The following is an 18,314-nucleotide window of genomic DNA, read 5'->3' on the forward strand; positions in this document are numbered from 1 at the left end:
ACACATGGAAGCCCACTACTGCACAATCCAACTTTAACATGTAAGATGAGGGATAGCAGAACTCATGAAGACAAAGAAGAGGGAAGAATACTAAGGGCTAAAATACTAAGCAGAGATGGGAGCAGAGGGATGAAGGAGGTAGACAGCAGTAGTGAGTGGGTTAACTGAAACTAAGGATGAATGAAAAGGAAATCCACTAGTTAGTAAACTAATTTCAAAATACAACTGTGAAAAAGAAGGTGTCTTGGGGTTTCTGTTGCTGTGAACAGACACCATGACCACAGCAAATGTTATCAAGAAAACATTTAATTGACAGAACTCCCTTAATTTCAATTGAGTTCAGTTCATTATCATCATGGTAGGGAGCATGGCAGCATGCAGGCAGATGTGGTGCTGGAGGAAGAGCTGAGAGTCCTATATCTTGCAGGCAATAGGAAGTCAACTGAGACACTGGGTGGTGTCCTGAGCATAGGAAAGCTCAAAGCCTGCCCCCACAGTGATACACATCTTCAAACAAGGCCATACCCACTCCAACAAAGCCACACCTCCTAATAGTGCCACTGCCCATGAGTTATGGAGTCCAATTACATTACATCCAAACTACCACATTCTACTCCCTGGTCCCCAAAAGCTTGTAACAACATGATAATGTAAAATGCAGTTAGTCCAACTTCAAGAATCCCCATAGTCTATCACAGTTTCAGCAATGCTTGAAAGTTCAAAGTCTCTCTGAGATTCATGCAATCTCTTACCTATAATCCCCTGTAAAAATCAAAATAAAAAAAACCAGATCACATACTTCCAAAAATATAATGGCACAGGATATGCATTACCCTTCCAAAATGTAGGGAAGGGAGCACAGTGAAGAAATGCTGGACCAAAGCAAGACCAAATACCACCTGGGCAAACTCCAAACTCTGCATCTTCATGTCTGATGTCAAAATGCTCTTCAGATCTTTAACTCCTTTCAGCTTTGTTGACTGCAACACACTTCTTTTTCTTGTACTGGTTCCATTCCCTGTTAGCATCTCTCCTCTGCAGGTATCCTCCAGCTCTGGCATCTCTAATACCTTAGGTTCTCCAAGGCAATCCAGGCTTCAACTTCATAGCTTCATGAAATGGCCTCTCTAGGCCTCCATTCAGGGACACTCCTGACACATGGGTGGCCTCAATAGTTTTCCTTAGAGGCAAAGTCCATAACCTGTTTCTTCTATCCTTAACTCTAAACCCAGAACCACATGGCCAAAGATGCCAAGTTCTGCTGCTTTTGAGATCTAGAACATGGCCCCCTCATTCAGTTACATCTTCACCAGCTTTCTGTCTTTCACAGCCTAAGCTTGGCTGTCTTGAAACTTTCTCTATTGACCAGGCTGGCCTCAAACTCAGAGATCTGCCTGCATCTGCCTCCCTAAACCCTGAGTGCTGGGATTAAAGGCATGCATCACCATACTCTTCTCTAAGCTTTTCTTTAATTCCTTTTCACAAGTTAGAAGTTTAGCTTGGTCGGATCTTGCCCTGAGGTCACCACTCCCTTTACTCAATTTCTTAGTCTGTTTATCTCCTTGAACACAAGACTTAGCTCCATTCCACTTCCTGGTGTTTTTTTTTTCCTTAAAATTTTAAAATTTACCCTGCTCAGCTTGCTCCTTCTCACTATAAATCTTCATTACCACAGGACAGAGTCTATACTAGTCTGTTTTGAGATTTCCTCTGCCATTGGAATTAATCCAAAAACTCTTCATTTAGCCTCAGGCAGATTCTTTGGACAAGGGCAAAAGGCAGCCACTTTCTTTTCCTTTCTTTCTTCCTTCCTTTCTTCCTTTGTTTCTTTTTTTTATTTTTTTCAAGACAGGGTTTCTCTGTGTAGCTTTGGAGCCTGTCCTGGAACTCCTAAGTTGCAAGATAAATATTTTTTCATTCAATATAGTTCCATGATTAGCCATGAATATTGGAAGTTAAAGTTTAAAAATTAAATTAGTATATAAAGTAGAATCAAAATATAATAAATAAAATAAATCTAGTGAGAAATGCATAAGACGCCTACATTAAAAGCTATAAAAGACACTGTAGAGGAATTAAAGAGGAAAAGCTGCAGGAGGCACCATGCTCTTAGGTTATTAGGATAAGTTTTGTATTTATAGTTATGGTCAATCTAATCAAAATTTAATTAGGTTAAATATTCTTCTAAAAATAAACACCTTGGTAATAATAATTCATATTTAAAATTCTAGAATAATCCAAACAATTATGAGAGGAGAAACAGAAGAGATAGGAGAAATTTGACTTCAATGTTTATTATAATCTTAGAGTAATTAAGACTGTGGGTTTGTCATAGAGACAAAAAATAGATGAAGAAAAAAGTATGGAAATCTCTCTCTCTCTCTCTCTCTCTCTCTCTCTCTCACACACACACACACACACACACACACACACACACACACATACTTGGTAGGGGGGAGCACAAACTGACTTTCGATCAAGGTGGAAAGTCAATTCAGTAGAGACAAGGAAAGATGAGTAGGCCATTGTTCTAATGGAGACCTCAAGAACCATTCCACATCTTGAGAGAAGCAGATACACTGATGACTTTTATGTGGACAAGAATTTATCTATGACACAAAAGGTACCAGCCATGAGAGGAAAATGTGGTATACTACATAAAAAAATTCAAGTTTCTATTCATAGCAACTTCCATTAAAACATGTAAATTATGGGACTAGTAATTTAGCTGGGTAGCAGGAGAAAATGAGTAATCTATTCATTTTTCTGACAAAGGATTTAAATCCCAAATAAGTAAGAACTCTTGGAATTAATAGAAAAAGGGCAAGCCACTCAAATGTTTTAAAAACAAATTGAGTAACACCATAATTTAAGACAGAGTAGTAATTAATATGAAGCCATTGTTCAATGTCTTCAAATATTAGAGAAATTCAAGTTCAAGATATGCTGAGATATTGATTGATGGCCCCTGAAATGGCTGTAATTACAGAGAAATGCAACATGAAAATGGGCAAGTAGAGGAATCCTTGTGCATCATTGATGGTAGTACAATAACGAACCTTCTCAGTGTCTTTGATGTCTAAATACACAGCTTTATTACCAAGCAATTTTGCTCTCATGGATTTACCCAGAAGAAATAAAAAAAAATGTATTTTCAAGAAAAGTTTTTTTGTTTTTTTGTTTTTTTTTTTTTTCAAGAATGTAAAAGCAATATGAAGCTTCACAGTAGAAACAATATCCAGGCTGGCCTTGAACTCATGAACCTCTGGCCTCTGCCTCCTTCAGCAAATCCTACCAGTGTGCATCACCACAACTGGGGGTGCAGACAGAGAGGGAAAGCAATGAAAGAGATATCTTGATAGATGGGCCATTATGGGGTTAGGGAGAAACCTGGTGCCAGGGAATCTCCCAGGAATCCACAAGGACTTCCCATTGACCTGGGACCGACCTAGGCCCTCTACATGTGAGTTACAGCTGTATAGCTTTGTCTATGTGTGGGGCCTTAGCAGTAGGACCAGGATCTGTCCCTGGAACATGAGCTGGCCTTTTGGACCCCAGTCCCTATGGTGGGATGGCTTCCTCGGCCTTGATGCAGAGGGGAGGAACTTGGTTCGGTTTCAACTTGATATGCCATGTGTTGTTGACTCCTATGGGGGAACCCTTCCTGAGGAGTGGATGTTGGGGGTGAGGGGATGGGGGTATAGAAAGGAGGTGTGGGGAGGAATCAGGAGGAGAGGAGGGAGGGGAAACTGTGGTTGGTATGTAAAATAAATTCACAAAATTAATAATAATAAAAAAAGAGAAATACAAATACCAGTTAATAGAATGGATAAAGAACTTATGGTTTATTGATATGATGAAATACTACTAAGGACTCAAAACAAAGGCTCAGTAAATACAAACAACAACATGGATGGATCTCAAAAGCATTAAGGGACATGGATGGCCTGAGATTTACCTTACTTACAAGCTGACTTGTTAGCCTGACACAGTTCAACACTGGCAGAGGACAGACTCCTGAGTTGGAGACAGAATACCATTCATTCCCCTAAAGAAACAGCACAGGAAATCCTAGGGCTCCTGCTTTGTGTACTCATGATAGAGCTGGTTCACACAGCACATACAAGTGCCAGGCTATGAGAGAACAGCTCTGACTTCAGGGGGTCCAGGATCTTTCCTAAAACAAAATAAACTTGACTGACCTTTGCCCAGGAAGAGATTTTGTTATTACAGCAGAAAATAAGTCAACTTGCCCTTTGCTGTAGAGTCAAGTCTATCTTCATCTCTGTTCACTATATAAACACACTTAGAACAAAAGTCAGCCAGTTCTGCTCATGAGACCTATAGAAATGTGAGATGCATCAGGGTGGTCCACCAGCATTAGATGGAAACCCCAACAAGAACTCATGCTAGTTCATGTCATTTATCCACAGGATTATTTCATTATTGTATGTTGTGTATTTCATTATTATCTGGTTTTTACATCAAGTTCTTTTGAACATCATAAAAGGTGTAGAAAATTCTGTGTCTATGGCTAATCCCCTAACATTATATGTCCTAGAAATTGTGTGTTCTTTGGGATGAACTCATGGGGCCATTTCCTTCCTTATCCATATGTTGTAATTTTTTTTTTTCCTTTTCCTCTGAACTCAAAATTTGTTGTGTTGGTCTGTCCACAAACCAGCTACTGTGTTAATGGATGAAATTAGAGTAACAGGCTACATATAAATAAGTTCCTTTTTCTACTTTTATCTGTCACTGTGGGATCTTCAATTACTATGGGATCTAGAGCCTCAGTGGCAACTATAGGCCACAAACCAAATATCGCCTGCCATCTGCTCTTTTTTTTTTTTTTTTTTTTTTTTGGTTTTTTGAGACAGGGTTTCTCTGTGTAGTTTTGGTGCCTGTCCTGGAACTCACTCTGTAGATCAGGCTAGCCTCGAACTCACAGAGATCCACCTGGTTCTGCCTCCCGAATGCTGGGATTAAAGGTATGTGCCAATAACTCATCATGTTCACTCATTTACAATGTTGCCAGTGGATCCTTTCCCACCAGAGATGGGAATAAGATATATATCAGAGTCTTGCAGCTGTGTGAGAGCAAAATGCTTATAATTTGTTTTTTCACTTCAGGAAAAGTTGTCTGGTCCTTGCACTTAAGACATAACCATGCCAAAATTCACAGCTCACTGACTTATAGGTATTTCTTGGGGTTTTGCCCTGGGACAACTGTGCCGCCCCCCCCCTCTCTCTCTCTCACTCACACACACACACACACACACACACACACACACACACACACTGTAATCTTCTAGAATTCACAGGGAATGCACAGGGGATGTGGAGGGGCTGCAGCTCTTCTACGTGTTGTCCTCATCCTCCTATAGAACCCCTGTGGTTTCCATACTTGTTGAATCTGAATTTGAGCTCTCTCTGGTTTAAAATAGGCACACTACTGTCTGTCTGACGACAGTTTCCTCTTGCCTGCATATGTGAAATGACTGATCTCAGCTATCAATCATTTCAGCTTCAGCTGTGCTAACTTCCAGGCATTTCTCAAATTATCTGGTTCAGCATTTCCATCAACATGACATTTATCCCACAGACAGTCCTCTTCTGGTAGCCACAGGCAGGTGGTTCCAGGACTCTTCCTCTTGGTTATCAAACTCCACCCATGTTCACATCTCTCATGTAAATGACATTGGATCTGCATACAATCTATGTATATCCTCCCCATTCCTTTAGGTCACCTGTACATCACTTATAAAGCAACATAAATGCTATGCCAGTGGCTGGTACACCTCAGTGTTTAGAGACCAGTGAGGAGAAGCAACAACTCTGGGTATGCCCAGCACAGACATTTTGCATGCAGTTGACTGAATGCAGAGACAAGGAAGCTGCTGACAGGAAGAAGCAACCACAGCTCTGGGTGAGAGAAGTCAAAAGCAGATGTCTCTTGTGGTCTCATTCATAGGTACTTGCAGATCACAAAGCACAGGGGCAACAGATCATGCTTTTACAGTCGAGAAAAAAAAATACACTATGTCTCAATATATCTAGGTAGGCTTCAGGACCAATGGGCTCCCCTATGCGGGTAATAATAAAGTATGGGACAAAATAAGGACACCACTATTAGGCTTCAATATAAAGAAGGCTGAGGTGTTGGAAGATTATTCCTTGGCTGGATCTACTACTTAGAAGTGATTGGCTCAATGCTTGGTGCTTTTAATCTGAGCACTCCAAAGGAGCTCTGGATCTCTGAGTTCAAAGCCAGCTTGGTCTATGTAGTGAGTTCTGGGCCAGGCAAATGCCAGGGTTACATAGTGAGACCCTATCTCAAAGAACAAAGTAAACAAAATCCTAGTGATTGGATCATGAGGGCTCAAACCTCAATCATGGATAAATCCATGGATGAACTGACACCCAAATGAGTTTTTGCATGGTAGAGCTTGTTGGACAGAAATTGGTCACTGGGGACACTATCTTTAAAGGCTGTAGCTCCTCCCTGGGCGGTGCCCTTGAAGGCTCCTCCCTGGCATCCTGTTTCTTTTGTTTCCTAGCAATCATGACTTGAGCAGCATAGCTCATCCATATACCCTCTGCCTGAGTGACTGGGAGGAGATCTGGGCCCAAGTGGCCCCTCACAGAAGCAAAAACCTGAGTATTGCAACTATCAACTTTGTATGCAATTTGCTTTTTAAAATAATTTCTCAGCCAGGGACTGAAAGGGAGGGCTTATGTATCTCAATGTATCTTTTTCTTCTTTGTACAGTGTTTCTGCATCTGCTGGGAAAGGACAGCAATGAGGCTACTTTCACATTGTTGTCATGGTTTTGTCCACACTTCTCTGGGTGAAGTCTAAACACACCACAGCTAATTTTTTCAAGTGTAAAATCTCCTATCCCTTTTTGATGCTTCTCTGCACAGTTTGGTACTACGGGCAGGGGAAGCTTTCACAAGTCTCCTCAAACAAAGCAAAAAACAAAACCAACACTTTTGCCAAAGAACTTTGAAATCTATGGAATCAAATCTAAATCTATTTGATTTATCTTATTTCAAAAATTCTGACAAAGCAAAGTAGGGGGTACATAGCCAGAGGGGTGTGAGTGTGTGTGTGTGTGCGTGTGTGTGTGTGTGTGTGTGTGTGTGTGTGTGTGTGTGTGCCTTGTGTGCATGAGTACTCTTGTTTTTTTTAAGATTTATTTATTTATTATGTATACAGAAGAGGGTGCAGGATCTTATTACAGATGGTTGTGAGCCACCATGTGGTTGCTGGGAATTGAACTCAGGACCTCTAGAAGAAGAGCCAGTGCTCTTAACCTCTGAGCCATCTCTCCAGCCCTAAAATATATTTTATTTTATTTTAATGTGCATTTGTGTTTTTGCCATGGGTGTCAGGGTCCCCTGAAACTGGAGTTACAGACAGGTGTGAGCTGCCATGTGGGTGCTGGGAATTGAACTCAAGTCCTCTGGGAGAAGAGTCAGCACTCTTAACCCCTGAGCCATCTCTCCAGCCCTGCATGAGTACTCTTAATCTAATTCCATAGTACATGCAATAATGATAGGTCTCCAGGAAAGAAACAGAATTTACAAGCTATCTGAGTTCACTTATCTCACTGATTTGCAAGCAGAAACAGGAAAAACAACTATTTGTAGGCAGATAATCTGTTAACAACTCTGACCTCCAGTTTTAAAACTAAGCTCTTTTAAAGTTCTGAAGTTCATTTAAAAAGCTTCTCCTACTATTATAAGAGTAATTTTAATTAAAAATGAACCCCAGCATGCATGCACGCGCGCGCACACACACACACACACAGATATGCAGTGTATATATGTGTGTACATGTGTGTGATGGCCATGTGTGGTTGTGTGTGCCAAGGGCACATATGGACACCAGAGGAAGACATCAAGTACCTTGCTCTATATTCTCCACCTTATTCTCCTGAGACAAGGTAGGCTGGCAGCCAGCAACCCTCAACAATTCTCTTGTCTCTGCCTCCAGAACTCTGCGTCTTAATGCAGATGCAGCCACACTCAGCTGTTACATGGCAGAGTATTGACTCAGGCCCTCATACTTGTGAAGCAGCATTTTTTTTTTTTTCTTGATGAGTGAATCATCTCAGCAGTCTTGGTTACACTCACTTTTAAAAGATCACCAAATGGGTTTCAGCAGAGATGCATACACTTCTCCTGACCCTAACCACAGCATCAGCAGCATGCAAGCATTTTCTTCTCCAATATCCATGTTAGTACCAGTTGCAGAACTGAATGCTCTTGAAGGCATCCACGTGACTACTCTGTCAAACACTCCAGTGGGTGCTGAAGTGTTTCAGAAAAGCTTTTATTACAAGTTGGTGAAGTGGCTCCTGGGGTAAAAGGGAATGTAGCACAAGCCTGATAATCCTTGGAACTCATATAAAAGAAGCCAGATGCAGTGGTCTGCATCTATATCCAGCATTTCTATGGTGAGATGGGAAATGGAGACAAGAGACTTTCTCAGAAGCTTGCAGACCAGAAATTCAGTAATATGAAGTGCAGGAGAAACAAGAGAGATCCTTTCCCAACAAGGTGAAAGGAAAGGACCAACTCCCCAAATTGTCAGCCAAATCCTTTGATCCTCACACATGCTCACTCAGGCACATATGTATGTTCTCTCTGTCTGTCTGTCTGTCTGTCTGTCTGTCTCTCTCTCTCTCTCTCTGTGTATGTGTGTGTGTGTGTGTGTGTCTCTCTCTCATGCATACATACACAATAACATTTTAAATCTTCACCCTCTCTGTTCTTCTCATGTATACTTCATATAGGTATGTGTATCTGTATATGCAACAACTCTTAAAAAAATGGAAAACCTTACAAAAATATTAAGAGAAGAAAACTAAATTCATTAGTTGGCTAAGTAAATGCTACAGGAATGCAGCTCTAGTCATAATCTTTCGACACAGTCAACCCTATGCTGCTGAGGGAAGGAAGAAGACACTCTTGGCATCAACACTGGGAGGTAAATTTGCACAAGGAACATGTGTTGCATAAACACACAAGGTTAGTTACTGCCTTACTAATAACCAGAGGAAAGGGGTGGGAGAGGGAGAGGAGAAAGAAGGGAGGAGGGGAGGGAAGAGGGAGGGGAGGGGAGGGAAGGGAGGGAAAGAGAATACCACCCCTGATGACACAAAGCCTCAAAGGCAAAGCAACAGGATGTATTTTAAATGCCTACAACCATGGCAGTCTCAGATAGTATCTGGTAGAGACTCAGCATCTGCAGGATGGGGTTCAGTTGCCACACAGGAGCAGAAATATCACATTTAGATTACGGATCCCACACTGTCTGTACAAGGGCAGGAGTATGAATTGAGCAGTCAGGATTCACAGTCCAACATAGGGCTCTGGAAAACCTCCACATCCTAGCTCTGGAGAACTGTGTGAAAGCTTGAGGTACCTGGGATTTTAGGAAGGGAAGAAGTCCTATAAAACAAACTAAGGTCTCAAATCATACCTGCCAGTGTAACCAGGAAACCTATCCTGAGTTATTCACCCCAGAGCCAATACAGAATCCACAACTCTTGAAAAAAATAGTAGGAAAACACACACACACACACACACACACACACACACACACACACACACACACACTTTTCCCAACTCAGTGTAGAGAGATCCTGCACACAAACCAAGCCCTGACAGCAACCTTGATGAAACCACCAACAGTGAGTCAGGCCTCAACAGCTTCAGCCTCCTGTGATCTAAGTAAATCTATTAACACTCTCTGAAAAAGGACATGATAGAAAGAGCTGGAAACCACATGCTGGACAGTGTAAAACTTATTTTAAAGAGCTGTTTTGGGGGCTGACAGCTCCAGTGGTCAAGTGTTTGCTGTCCCTCAGAATCCATATGAAACAGCCAGGCATGTGGCACATGCTTGTAATCCCAGCACTTAGGAGGCAGAGACAGGTGGAACACTAGAGCTCTCTGGTCAGCCAGTGTAGCCTGATGCATGGGCTGCAGATCAGGAAAAGATACTGTCTCAAAAACAAATCAAATGTCAACACAACATCAAAGTGGATGGTGCCTGAGAAGTGACAATGGGATTAATCTCTGGCCTATATGTACATGTGTACACACATACATATGTAGCTGCACACACAAACAAACACATACACATGAGAGAAATTGGGAGAAACAGATTAAAAACACTGGAAAAAACTACTGAAGTAAGAATAATGAAGAATTTAAAGGGGACCCTTGAACATTCTTGGTGGTAACATGTTTGTACAGCCATTATAAAAAACAATATAAAAAGTTCCTCAGAAAACTTAGAAATACCATATGATCCAGCAATCCCACCATTGGCTTTGTATACAAAAGAATGAAGTCTGTGGGCTAAAAGAAACATCTGTACTTCTGTGTTCATTGAAGTATTATTATAACAATTTAGATATGCCATCAGTTTACATGCCCATCAATGAATGAATGAGTAAAGAAATGATGGTAGGTATGTATAGTGGAGTTCTGAAGTAAATTCTGTCTTTTTAAACAGCAGTGATGAATCTAGAAGACGTTTTGTTAAGTGAAATAAGCTAGGCACAGAAAGACAAATATCTCATCAGCATATTTACATATGAAACCTAAAAAATAGAACTCATTTACAGTATGTAAAGTAGCAAGGAGAATCAGGAAGATGCCAGTCAGAGGATGCCCCACTTTCAGTTGGAGAAAAGGAAGACAGCTAAGAGCCTATCACACACGATAATGACAAGAGCCAACAAAATACTATGTGTTCAAAAACTGCTAAGACAGACTCTGAATGTTCCAACCACAGAAGCCAGTCAATATCATGTCAGATGGCTTGATTTGGCTGTGTATACATGTATCAAACAAGTTTTCAGCCATAAGTATATAAATTCCCATCATTTAAGACCAGTGAAATTTTTAAAATAGAAATTGAAACATTTGGGGCCAAAGTGAGACAAACCCCAATAAACTCAAAGCTACAGGAGGAAGTAAGTTTTGGCAAAGCGATGTATAAAATATGTGGACAGTGATATTCTTCTATGTATATCTACCAACAAAAAGTACGCTTCCATGTGAATAGCTACAAGTATCTATTTACACATACATGTACATTCACACAGAAAGACAGATAGCTAGCTGACAGAAGGAAAACTTCTGGATGGTTGCATGCCAAATGCTGTCAATGTTTTCTCAAGAAAGTGGACCTTTGTTGTTTGTTTTATTTCCCTTCCTGGACTTTCTTCTTCATCTTCAACAATAAACAAACAATAAAGAAGTCATCAAGTTAAAAATAATAAAACTAACAAACATATATCCACAGAATGTCATTTACTATTTTAAGAAGTAAATATTCAGAGAACCAAGAAATGGCAAGTTGGAAGGAGGGAGAACCCAACAGAGACCTGCAGGAAGATGTCAGTTCCAGGAGCAACCAACAAGAGCTGGACACTGAGAGGAGAGCAATGTGTTTTAAATGTCCTCACTTTAGAGTTATAATCAAAGCACAAATATCAATAAATCAACCAGCACCCTGGAAGAAATTGGCCACTTCTTTAAACTGCATCTTTCAACTTTAAATTTATTAAGTTGGAAACAACACCCCATTTTCCTCAGGTTAGAAAATCAAGAATCTATTTTTCACCAAAAGTTAGTGGAAAACGATGTCAGCAGTTCTTAACCAGTGGGTCGAGACCCCTTTGGGTGTAGAATGACCCTTTCATGGGAGTCTCATATCAGATATCCTGCATATCTCACATTTACATTATGACTCATAACAATATAAAAATTATAGTTATGAAGTAGTAAAGAAAATAACTTTATGGTGGTGGGGGTCACCACAACATGAGGGACTTTATTAAAGGGTTGCAGCCTTAGGAAGGTTGAGAACCACTGCAATAAGTGAATGGCATGTACTGTTAAATCTCTGTCAACTGTAAATCTGAAAGCACCAGAAGTACCTGTTTCTTATGGAAATCCTTTAGGGCTGTTTCATAGCCTTCCTCCAGGCGGCTGAAGGCAATCCCCACATCTGTGGTCCACCATATCTGTGAGCCAGTTAGAGCCACCTGAGCTGGGAAGTCCAAGATCCACAGCTCTCTAGTTTTTTCCTCATAGGCCACAATAGCTTCAGCGATAGCCTGGCGCACTGTCTCCTTCATAGTGTGTTCAAGTTGCAGAAGCCAGATTTCCACCTTGGAAGAAAATGGAAATGTGATAGTACAGGTTTCAAGCAACCTTAGATGGACTTCCCATCTAAGAAACACATGGTGAACTCAGAGGGAAACTCAACCACTGACTGACAAAGGTTTTCCCCACACAAGCCTTTCTCCTCCTCAAATTACAGCTAATTTCTTAACCTCTAAGTGGGTGAACAGCTTTCCAAAACAGAGGATGATGTCATTCATTCCTCAGCTTTGAAGATAAAGGGGTTCTAGACAAGAACCCCTCTATTTAGTGTTTGAGAAGCCAAATACCATGACCTCCTATTAAGGCATGAGTTGGAGCCTAGAGCCTTCAGAATCATGATTTTTAAGAATTTTATCTTCTGATTACATTTTATTCTCCTAAAAGTTCCCCTGTAAAAATCTTCACAGTGCTTAGTCTTAAGCCAAAGTGTTTTCAGTAAATATCTTAATTATATTCCCACTGGTTCCAATCTTCACACTTGTCAGAAATTAGACAACATGATGGTGTAAGAGATAGGGCAACTGCTGGCTTGTGAAAATTAATCTTTTTAAAAACTTCACTCCAGTTCATTTTGCTCTCATAAATACATTCTAGCCAATTTTCCTTGCTGCTCAGATGTGCCTTGTTATACTGAGCCACACATCTGTTTCTAGTTGGTCATATAACTAGGAGGCTGTATAGACTGTATATAATAGAACTTAGTAATAAAGTAGCTGTAATGAATACTTTCTAAGGGCCTCAGATGGTTAAGATGAAACAACTGATCTCTTTCCCTGGCTCCCTGAGATGGCAGCAGCATTTTGAACTTCTGAGAACTGGAATGGTGCCCAAGTGAGCTATCTTCTTCTTGAGAAGTAAAGGGAACATTGTCCTGGCCATGATCTGCCTTTTACTATGAGGGGTTTTCCTGGCTTCATAGCTGGGCTTTATTAATATTTACAAGTTCATGGTCCCTAGTCTAGCCAGTGGGTACCGTATTTCTACCTTCATCATGAAGCACAGCTCCTCATGCCATCAGGCAGCAAGTACCCCCAGTAGAACAATCACTGAGCATCTCCTTTGTACTCTGGGATGCATGTCCTCAGCAGATCTGCCTGTCCTTGGGAGCCCCATTAGGGAACACTATGGGGAACCTGACACACCAGTCCATGTTCAGATGACTGTGCCAACAATAGCGACATCATAGTATGATTTCATGTCTTGGCCAAGTTATGACTGTTTGCAGGATCCTACTCTTTTGAAACCTCTTGACATTCTGCTCATCCAAAAATAAAAATGACCACATCTGGTTATTAATACACACACACACACACACACACACACACACACACACACACACATCTCTTCAATGAGACAAGGGCCATGGATTCTTCATTTCTGATCTCTAAAAGCCCAATCTGATGCATAATAGGCTTTTAATAAGTAAATAATTAAATTTAACTAACTAAATTTGGAGGAACCAATCATAAAAATGCAGGGAAAGCATAAAAAGACAAAGCAAAAAGCATCTTTATAAAATATATAGAACAAAGGTTTCTAATTAGAAAATTAATGCCATATATGCTCAGAAATTTTTAGCACAAGTTGTTTCTATAGAATAAATTAGAGCTCTATGAAATCTTCCAATATCAAGGGTTCCTACTAGTGACAACCACATCCATCAGTCGGATGATCCCCCTCTGGGCACCATGCCAGTTGATGAACAGTCTGCCGGGGAGGCAGCAGACAGCAGCATACTTTTGTCAAGATAGTTTATGGTGACTTTTTCTAATCACTATAATAATATCCTAAAAAAGCCCAAGAGATCAAAAATATATTTTAATCAGAGTATCCTACCATCTGCTCCCCCTTCATTTGGCAGAGTTTTCTGGTATGATATTAAAAAGTAACAGAGAGGAGTAAAGAGAACCTTGGTAAAAATAAGTTTTTGATGGCATTTCTGCAGAGAACACTTCAAGGAGGCTGTCCCAGTCCTGAGAGGGTCTCTGATGATAAAATCCACTCACAAGGTGACACTGTGGATTAGACCAAGCTTCCCAAACTTCATCAGAAAGAGTGCAAGCCCTGTCCTGGTTGGCTTTTATCACCTTGATCTAAGCTAGAGACATTTGAGAAGGGGGAACCTCAACTGAGAAAATTTTCTCACCAGACTGGCCTGTGGGTAAGCCTGCAAGGCCATTTCCTTGATTAATTATTGATGTGGGAGGGCCCAGTTCACTGTGGTTTGTACCAACCCTTGGCAAGTGGGTCCTGAGTTATGTAAGAAAGCATTCTGAGCAAGCCATTAGGAGCTAGCCAGTAAGCAGTGTTCCTCCATGGCTGCTGCATCAGTGTCTGCCTCCAGGTACCTCCCCTGGCTTCCTCTCATGATGGAATGTGACCTGAGGGTTATAAGATGAAATAAACACCTTCCTCCCCGAGTTGTTTTTGGCCATTGTCTATCACAGCAACAGAGGCCCTAACTAAGACATCTTCTAAACTATCAGGCTGCAATTAAAGCTGTCATATAGTAAAATGAGTCTTCCTTGTGGACAACTGGTAAGGATGTTTTTAGGTATTTGTCCATGAGATTAGAGACCATGCTTAGCTAACTGCACAGTAATTGGGATAAAAAGCATGATCTCGACTTTGCCAACCTTACTTACGTAGGCAAGCAAGCAGCTGTTCAGAGAATTCACATCAGAATGTCTAGCCACAAAGCCTCTTCCCTGCCCATAGCCTCTGAGGGACAGCATATGCAGGGTACACTGGTCAAAGACCTGTTACTAGGCTACATGTGCTTCTGATCCTGAGTCCTATTCATTCAATTGGTGACAGTCCCTTCTGTCAGCTGAACTCCAAACATTGTGGATACCCTGCTGGATGCTAAAACTAAATGAGCAGAAACTGGGAATGGGGGAGGAGCTCCTTGGCATCCTGGAGATGCTGAACAGCACTCTCCAGCACAGAATGAACTGGAGCCTCCTGATTTTTAACAGGAACTAAATTGTCTTGCTAGTTCAATTCAACCTTCAGGAAATACCCGAAAATTACCCCCTTTGCATTGAAAAACCTCAAAATCAAACTTACATGGCCTATGCATTCACACCCGGCCTGGAATGGGACATATTCCTTTTCTTTGCTGAACATTCCAATTGCTTTGTGTGTGGGAACTTCTGGATTGTCTTCAAACTGCAGATCTGAGATGCTGTCAAAGAGTTTGACAAGGTGGTGTGTTACCTAAGACCAAAACATTAGAAAAGCTGAATGTTTCTCACTGCACATGTACCCTGGTAATTGAGAAATAAAGCTGTATAAAGTTATTAACTTTTCTTCATAGATTTCCAGAATGGTCTCAAAATCAAGGTCATTATTAAATACCAATACCTGAAATGAAGCCAACAGAGAGGCGGCCAGGCATTCTGAGCCCACCATCATATGGAGCCTAGTGAATGTTCACTATGCAAAGTGATCATTTTCTATCCAGAGCCTGAAAGCTTACCAACCTGTCTTTGTTCACCAGAACTGGGGACATTAATTTTTACTAGAACTTCTATGATCAAATTTCTAAAATTCAAATTTATATTATTGGTCTAAAGTATGAAACAATGGTAAAATATCTGAAATAAACATACAAATTAGACAAAATCTTATGGTTTGGGGTCTGATGACATCATTTTTTTTAGGTGGGATACTTTGAGTTTCATGTATCCTTGCTATATAAAGAGACTAAATGATGCTTCTCTATTTTTGATTTGTTAGGTAAGTTTTCCAAATTGACATTGCTGAGACTGAATGGCAAATTTGCATTCACAGGTCCAAGACACATTAATGAAGACCACGTTTCCATGTCCTCACTTCTCACAGCCTGCATTCTCCAAAGGAAACTGACACATTGAATATGAGGGACCTTATTCAAATTCGACAAATTGACATTAAAGTAAGGGGCAAATCCCAGCACTTGTCTGAAGAGGTCAGTCTGAAGAAAAATATCTAACTGGTCTCCAAACATAAGCCCTGAACGGCCCACACCCTCCCTCCACTGAACCTCCTAATAAAAGTCATGACAGGCCTCCCACCTAGGACCAATGCCTAGCACTGCCACGGAGGAATAGAGAGGAAGGCAGCTTTTCAGTAAGTGGGTTCGGAGCCAGACATCAGCCAAGCCACTCATCTCTTTTGGAAGACTGACGGCCAGAGAAGGCCCAGAGGAAGCACCACTGGTGGGAGCTCACACTCCTCCCTGACACATGGTACCATTGAGTAGAAGACAGTTTCATGCTTCCTCAGCAAATCAAATAGAGTCACCAAGAATCCGTCAATATATCCTGAAAACAGCCACTCAGACAGACAGTTGTATAGCAGTGTTACCTCCATTTTTCACAGTAACCAAAAGTAGAAACAACTAACCAAACACCCACTCAAATAGATGAATAAGCAAATTGTGCAAGGTACATACTGTGGAATATTGTTTAGCCATAAGAAGGAATAAAATATGTGTATATACATGACAACAAAGACAGTATGTGCTAGCACATGCCCTTATCCTAGAAATAAGGAAATGAAGGCTGAAAGACTGAGTTCCAGTCTGGTCTGGACTGGATATGTCCATGTAGCTCAGTGGTAGAACACTTGCCTAGTACACACAAGGTCCTGGATTTGATCTCTAACTCTGGGGGTGGGGAGAGACAATAGGAATGAACTTTGAAAACACCGAGCTCAATGACAATAACAGTCAGTCATCCAATCCCATCAACTGTATGACCATTTACACAAAATACCAAGAATCGGTAAATGCACAGATATAGACGGCAGACCAGTGTTTCCTAGTGGCTCTAGAGAGAGAGATGTAAGCAAGCAAGGTAATGGATACAGAGGTTTATTTGGGGGTGATAAAAATGTCCTGGGAATAGAAGGCGGTGTGGTAGTTGAATAACACTAGAAATGTGCAAATAACACTGAACTGTATTCTTTAAGACAGCTGATTGTGTGTGTGTGTGTGTGCGCGCACACGCGCACTATGAATTTTACCTCAACAGGAAACAAAGGTTGTTGCCCACAGAAGGTGGTTGGAAGCTGGCAACATTTCCCAGCACATGGGCTTCATCTCTGCCATGAGTGTTTCTCGACCACACTTTAGCTTGGCTTGGTATGTAACAGCAGCTCCTAGAACAGCAGCAGCTGCCTAAGCTATCTGCATGGCAAGCCCATCAGTGTCAGGAAGAGTTCCCTTGGGGGCAGTTTCATCCTTAACATCTCCAGCCTTCACACTGCTACATTCGCAGTTTTAACATTAAGGAAAATAGCATCAGGATGTCTTCAAGTTTAAAACCGATAGGGTTCTGAGACTCATGCTTACTTTAGACATAGGGAGAGTGGTAGGCAGCAGATCACTACCTGGGTTATTATAGTCTCCTCCATCCTGCACATTACCCAAAGGACATTTATACACAGAATGTCTCTGCAATCATCTAACCACTCACTCTCTCCACTGAAGTGGCCAGGAAGTGCACAGATGTCAAATGGCTTCTACAGGGTAATGGGCCTAGATAATATTCAGTTGAAAAGCTGCAGGATAAATGAGACCTCAGCCATCAGACGCCCTCACACATTATTGCTTTGCTCAGAAAATAATTTCACATCATCTTCTGGCCTTGTAGCCATCCTGGTGGTGGCCAGAAAATGTAAATCTCCTAACCTACAGTCCTCCGTGACTTGTAGCGGCGTGGTTAGAATCAGGTGTTTCTTACTGAAACTTTCTAAGAGGATTTTTAAAAATGAATGTTTTCTGATGAGGTATATTTGTATTTTAAGTGGAATTAATTTTTTTCCTAGTTAACTGCTTGGGAAAGCATTTTATTTTACAACTAAAAACTTACGTTAAAATAACACTTTCAGACTATTATTAAAGGAACTACAACTACATCATGCTCTAAGTTGGTTTCTAAAAGGTTAGCAACAAAACCTGAGTGTTGTGCCCACTAATGCGCACAGGCAATCCCAGCTTGGCATGGTAGTGTGTGCTCATAAAAATGGTCATGTGACCTGAAAGTATATCAACCATCTTAATAAGTGACATGGAAACTTATGACGGTATAAAGACCTTTAAAGAGTTTTTGGCAAAATATTAAAATTTCACT

At 41.0% G+C, this 18,314-nt stretch overlaps 1 protein-coding gene across 1 annotated transcript in view; it reads right to left on the reverse strand.

Annotated features, from left to right (window-relative positions):
- The window catches only part of Dnah11 (dynein axonemal heavy chain 11), a 316,498-nt gene that overhangs the window by 207,311 nt on the left and 90,873 nt on the right, over nt 1-18,314 (reverse strand). The window contains exons 29-30 of the mRNA XM_036205362.1: nt 15,265-15,414; nt 11,967-12,200 (exon numbers count right to left, since the gene is read on the reverse strand). Coding sequence (XP_036061255.1) covers nt 11,967-12,200; nt 15,265-15,414 — 384 coding nt within the window. The remainder of the gene's footprint in view (nt 1-11,966; nt 12,201-15,264; nt 15,415-18,314) is intronic.

The sequence above is a fragment of the Onychomys torridus genome, chromosome 14 (genome assembly GCF_903995425.1).
Source record: "Onychomys torridus chromosome 14, mOncTor1.1, whole genome shotgun sequence".
In the NCBI taxonomy this organism is placed as follows: domain Eukaryota; kingdom Metazoa; phylum Chordata; class Mammalia; order Rodentia; family Cricetidae; genus Onychomys; species Onychomys torridus.